General features: G+C 62.9%; 1 protein-coding gene across 2 annotated transcripts in view; it reads left to right on the top strand.

Annotated features, from left to right (window-relative positions):
- Positions 1-1,886: 1,886 nt before the first annotated feature.
- Positions 1,887-6,172, top strand: part of LOC102458767 (fer-1-like protein 4) — a 107,016-nt gene continuing 102,730 nt past the window's right edge. The window contains exon 1 of one of the 2 annotated variants that reach the window (XM_075901461.1): positions 1,887-3,652. Coding sequence is in view for 1 of the 2 variants with exons in the window: in XM_075901460.1 (XP_075757575.1) it covers positions 5,865-5,943 (79 nt within the window). In the remaining variant the exon portion in view is untranslated. Of the gene's footprint in view, positions 3,653-5,568; positions 5,944-6,172 lie in introns of those variants that run through there. The other variant, XM_075901460.1, reaches the window with a different exon arrangement.

Raw genomic sequence — 6,172 nt, 5'->3', positions numbered from 1 at the left:
AGTGCTTGCTCCTGACATGGTACCAAAGGAAGGGCTACAACATTGCACTGCTCTATGGCCGTGGACCGTAGCTAAGTTCCCAAGGGCCTGTACAATGTGGAGGGGTTCTCTGGGTTTCCAAGGTCCCCAGGCTGCAAACTGTCAGAGTTCCAAGTTGGCGTGTGAATGGTCAGTTTACACGGAAGGATCTCTTGCCTGGCAGTGCAACACACGCGCTCGCACTCCCTTGCACTGCATTTAGACCAACGGGTGTGCTGCCTGGCGGATGGCTCAGGAGTCCTGTCACTCTGCTGGGATGGGTTTCCTGCTCTGAAAAGGAGACTGGCCCAGCTGCGGCAGGCACTGTGGAAGGGACCCCAGAGGAGAATCTCTGCTTGCCCAGCGGGGCATGAGCAGTGAGAGCTGCGCACAGGTGGGCGAAGGGAAAGGTGCCTGGATCCCCATCAAGGCCCTGGGCAGCGAAGGACAAGACCGTGCGCATGTGAGCCAAGACCGAGGGTTTCCAGGTAGGTTTGTCTGTCTGATCTTGCGGGCGGGGCCTCGCACAGCATGTTCTCCTCCCCTCGTTTAAGGGTCTACCCCTGCCCTGCATGCCGGCCTGACCTTCGCCGACTCAGGAAGTAGCTACACTGCAGCGGTTGTGCGGGGAGCTCTTGTTCGAGGAGAGGCTGGGCCTTGCAGCTGGCCTGGGAGTGGCTGGAATGCAGCCGCACTGCATGTTTCTAGCCCGCAGGGCCACTGAGCTGAGCAGCTGTCTCAGCAAGCACCTGCTGTCAGCTCCCTTTGCCTAGAGCCCCTGCAAAGCTGTGGCCGCGGGGGGGCACGTGAATGCTCCTGCTGAGGGCAAAGCCACCTGCTCTACACGGCTCCTCCTCGTGCTGTCACTCCCCCTGCCCCGCCGGGACAGGGCCCGCACTGCCAGTGCAGACTCGGTCGCCCCTGGACCCTGCTGGGCGGTGCCTGAGTGCCCAGGAATGTGTCCCTCCCTGCGGAAAGCCCCAGGACTGTCTGTGCCATTTCCTGTTGGCTGCTGTGACGAGCTCATGCAGCAAATGCCCAGCCGAGCCTCCGGCGCCAGGCAGCTAACGTGGGCCGGCCTGCTGGAGCACACAGACCCTCCGCGCCAGCCAGGGGGCTCTGAGAGCTGGGGCCAGATGGACTGGGGGCAGGGCCACCGGGCACAAGGAGCAGCGGCGGGAAGGGAGCCAAGCGGGCACTCTGGGGCGGTGCCACGACAAGGCAGCACATCCACTCAGCAAACCCCCTGTCGCCACCCAGGGCCTGGCGCAGTCTGCAGGGGAGCTGGAGTCACAGGGCCCAGGCGTGAACCCAGAGGCGGAGTGTGGGGCAGGGGCAGGGGCAGGGGCCGGGCCGGCGTCCAATGCAGCGCAGCCCTGCTTCCCTGCGTTCCCACAGCCACACCCCGTGGCTCCCACGTTGGGTTATTCCTGCCTTTCCGGGGGTGGCTCACATTGAGCAGCGCTCGGCTCCTTGGGCTGAACAGCTGGCAAAGCAAAGCCGGAGCCAACTACTTGCATAGACCAACCCAGGGTCCCCCCCATTCCAGCTCCCTGTAAGGGACACAGTCCATCAGACCCTGCTGACAGAGGTGTAGGGCTGGGCACCCCTCCCCAGGCCCTCGCTCACTGTCCCCGGCTGGGGCTCGGGCGGGGGGGTGCGAGGGCTCTGGAGAGGGATCAGGGATGATGGGGTCAGAGTGCAGAGAAGGTTCTGGCTGGGTTAGTGCAGGCTCTGGAGTGGGGCTGTGGAGGAGGGACTTGGGGTACTGGGGGGTGGGATCTGGGAGGGAGTTTGGGTGCAGGAGGGGGCGGGAGTCAGTGCTGGATACCTGCCATGCTTACCGGCCCACTAGGTCCCTATGGTGCTGCTGGTGCTCAGGCAGGGCAGGGCGCAGAGTCTCCCTGCACCGAAGGGCCACAGGGACCTGGCAGCTGCTTCCAGGAGCTGCAGAGAGCCATGGCAGGGAGGGAGCGAAAGCCAGGCAGTGAAAACACGTCTTCCCTGAGCCCGTAGAGCAAAGGAGGAACGGACCCTCCGCCCCAAACCACGGAAGCCCCCTCACTACTGCGCTGGCCTGACTCTGGGGACCTCCTGCACTAGCAAAGGAAGCATCTTAGCAGAGCTGGGATCCCAGGGTGAGCGGTTCTATTCCACTTGCTAGGAGTGGTTTGTACGAAGGATCTGGCCACACGCCCCATCACCAGAACCACCAGCTGACAAAGTGGCAGGGAAAATCACTAAAACTCTATTCAAGATCTGCAACAAGTAAAGCAAATACGTAGCAAGCAATCCCTGAAGGGAGGAACACACCCACGGCCGGCTTTCTGAGCATCACAGTGCTGCTAACCCCTTCCCAGAAGGACAACCGGAGACCCTGCAAGACCAGCAGGGCTTGCAAACAGGCTGTGTGCCTGGTTCACGTGACCTAGCAGAGGAGCATACATGTCACTAAAACTGCACATATGAATGCCAGACCAAGGCTCGGCTGTGAAGGTTGGTTCCATACAACTCCACTGAGACTGGCTCAGCAGGACATGGAGGCTATGTCTACACTGGTGAGTTCTTGTGCAAGAACATATCCACCCTGCCATGTGCTTGTGCACAAGAGCATCCGTGGCCGTGTGGACGCTCTCTTGCACAAAGGGCTTACACTAGTTAGAAAGGAGCATAGCTCTTGCGCAAGAAGCGCTCTCTTCCCACACCGTCCTGTAAATCTTTGTGCGCAAGAGCGGGCGGGCGGTGTGGACGCTCTGCGGAAGAACGGCAGTTCCTGTGCAAGAACCCGCCAGTGTAGACATAGCCGGAGAAAATACAGGTTGATATTGGATCAGACACTCAAAACATCCCCCCTCCCCCCCAGATCCAGGAGCAAGTCGGTCATCTGTGATCACAAGACAGAGACTCACCCTGCAGGTCAAACGGCCTGACGGGGCCGTGGCAGGCTTGGCCGACGTGAGGATGTGACAGGCCAGCCCTCCCCGCGGAAGAGGCCAGTGCCGAGTGGCTGCCCGGCCGTGGGCGAGCGAGGGTAGGACAGATCGGAGGGAGCAGGCTGTGGGATTCGGGTTTGGTTTCCTTAGCTCAGAATAAAAACCCTGTGACGATAAATAGCTTCCCCCTAGGGGGCACTCGGGAGTCCGGTTCTGCCTCAGCTTGCAGGGGAGTCACAATCCTAATCAAGCAAGAAGGCTGCACTGGTTAAAAAACAAGCTGGAGAAGAGGCAGAATGACGACAGCTAGAAAACTGATTTCCCACAAAGGGGAGGAAGGGGAAGTTGGCTGTAATGACGATCACTGAGCCATTAAGAATGGGAGAAGGAGGGAAAGGACACTCAGAGAAGCCAATGGCCAATAAGGAGCAGTTGAAACAAAAATCATCTGGATGATGGTGTCAGCTGCGTGCTCGGTGGAAAGGGCGAGTTACCAGGGGCACAGCAGAAATCGAAAATCCCTATTTGTGTCCATAGCTGGGGAAGAGCAGGCATGGGAACGACACGCCGGGTTTCATTCCACTAGTGTCTCAGGAGGGGTCGAATGGACGTTACTGAGGTTGGATGGTTTCAATCAGCAGGCCCAGACAGTGTGTCCAGGGGCTGGCTGAGGCGCTCGGAGGACCATTCATCTTGATTTTGTAAGTCTGATTTCCCACCCCCACTCCACCTCTTTCCCCGGCTTGACCAGCCCTGGCTGGGCTGATGCAGTTGGGTTGGTCCTGCTTTGGGCAGGAGGCTGGACTCCATGACCCCTGAGGTCTCTGCCCAGCCTGGGAGTCTGTGGTTCTACGCAAGTGTAACCACATTTTTCCACCCGAGAGACGTGGCTCTACCTGCCCCCTCTGGCCCGCCCAGCCCTGTGTTCGCAGCAGGGCATCTTGGCCACCCACCTGCTGCCTCGCAGCGTGGAGAACCGGGGTCATGGGAAACACTCCCCCGCTGGCATAGGCAGCAGGGAGGTGGTCTGGTGAGCGTTAACCTTCCCAGCACGCTCACCCAGGGACTGATGAACCAGCAGCCCAGGCTGGAGGGCGAGGCTGGGGAGCCATCTGCCTGCAGCAGGGTGGCCAGGAGAGGCCCTGCCTGGGATCCCAGCTCTCCACGGTTCACTTTTTACACCAGCATTTGCCTCCCTGGTAGGTGGCATCTTCACTCCAGGGGGTGCAGCAGGGGAGCGGGTGGGACAAGCCCAAAGCTGGCCCTAGGGGCTCAGTGGCTCCTGAGGGATGCTGGGTCTGGTAGGGTGCTTGGAGGGCAGCATTGGCCTAGGGGGTCTTTGGTGTGTCTGTGGGGTGGGTGGACGGAGGGCGGGGGGTACGGGGAGATCTGGAATGAAAGGCTGCTGGGCTGCCAGGGCACTGGGGGTGTTCGCTGGGTGGGTGCAGAAGGTGGTCGGTGCTCAGGGCTCTTTGTGGGAGATGTGGGATTGGGGTGAGTGTTGGGGGGTGCAGAGTATTGGGGACATGTGGGGGTGGATGTTGGGCTCTAGGGGTGTGTGGGGAGAGTTGGGGCGTATGGGTTGAGTGTTGGGGTGGGGGGAGAGTCATAGAATCATGGAGCTGGAAGAGACCTCAGAAGGTCATCAAGTCCAGCCCCCTGCTCTAGGCAGGACCAATCCCAACTAAATCAACCCGGCCAGGGCTTTGTCAAGCCGAGACTTAAACACCTCTAGGGATGGAGACTCCGCCAGGTAACCTATTCCAGTGCTTCCCCACCCTCCTAGGGAAATCATTTGTCCTAATATCCAACCCAGACCTCCCCCACTGTAACTTGAGACCATTGCTCCTTGTTCTGCCATCTGTCACCACTGAGAACAGCCTCTCTCCATCCTCTTTGGAACCTCCCTTCAGGAAGTTGAAGGCTGCTCTCAAATCCCCCCTCACTCTTCCCTTCTGCAGACTAAACAGACCCAAGTCCCTCAGCCTCTCCTCATAGGTCACATGCTCCAGCCCCCGAATCATTTCATTGCCCTCTGCTGGACCCTCTCCAATGCAAGTGGGGGCATATGGGTTGAGTGTTGGGGGGTGCACTGGGATGCAGAGTATTGGGGAGATGTGGGGGTGGATGTTGGGCTGCAGGGGCGTATGGGTTGAATGTTGGGGTTCCGGGTGTGGGGGGTAGAGGGCTTGGAGTGAAAGCCGGGGGTGAGGGGTGCAGGAGTGTGCTGAGCTGGCATTGGGGGTACAGGGCTGGGGGCAGGGGTTGAGGGGCAGGAGCTGTGCTGGGGAGCGGGGTGAGCGGCTGGAGGCAGCGCCGGCTGGGGCGAGCAAGAAGGGGCGGGAGAGGCCGGCAGGGCCGGGCCGTGTGTACTTTCCGGGTGCGGAGCCGCCGGCCCAACCTGCTGGGCGCGTCCCTGCGGTGAGTCAGCGAGAGGGACCTGGCCGGGGGCAGCGCGCAGCGCAGGAGGAGCCGGGCCGGGGCAGCGCAGGAGGAGCCGGGCCGGGGCAGCGCAGGAGGAGCCGGGCCGGGGGCAGCGCGCAGCGCAGGAGGAGTCGGGCCGGGGGCAGCGCAGGAGGAGCCGGGCCGGGGGCAGCGCGCAGCGCAGGAGGAGCCGGGCCGGGGGCAGCGCAGGAGGAGCCGGGCCGGGGGCAGCGCGCAGCGCAGGAGGAGCCGGGCCGGGGGCAGCGCAGGAGGAGCCGGGCCGGGGCAGCGCGCAGCGCAGGAGGAGCCGGGCCGGGGGCAGCGCGCAGCGCAGGAGGAGCCGGGCCGGGGCAGAGCAGGAGGAGCCGGGCCGGGGCAGAGCGCAGCGCAGGAGGAGTCGGGCCGGGGGCAGCGCAGGAGGAGCCGGGCCGGGGCAGCGCAGGAGGAGCCGGGCCGGGGCAGCGCGCAGCGCAGGAGCGGCCGGGCAGGATGGCGCTGAGTGTCACCGTGAAGCGCGTCACCCACCTGCCCGGGACCGGGGAGCGGCAGGTGCAGCTCGGCTTCCGAGGTGCGGCGCGGGGGTGCGTGGAGGGGTTAGCCGGGGCGGGTGGTGCCAGCGCCCAGGGCTGTTAGGGGGCGAGTGGGGCAGGGGCGGGGCTGGGGGGTTTGTAGCTGATCCGCAGGGGTCTATGATGGGAACGGCCCGTTGCCCTCCCCCGCTGCCAGGCTCGCCCCGCCTGTCAGAGAAACCCCCGGGCCGGCAGAGCCTCAGGAGTCATCGAGTCCAGCCCCCTGCC

Source organism: Pelodiscus sinensis, chromosome 18 (assembly GCF_049634645.1).
Source record: "Pelodiscus sinensis isolate JC-2024 chromosome 18, ASM4963464v1, whole genome shotgun sequence".
Taxonomy (NCBI): Eukaryota; Metazoa; Chordata; order Testudines; family Trionychidae; genus Pelodiscus; species Pelodiscus sinensis.
This window is presented reverse-complemented; position numbering and strand designations above follow the sequence as displayed.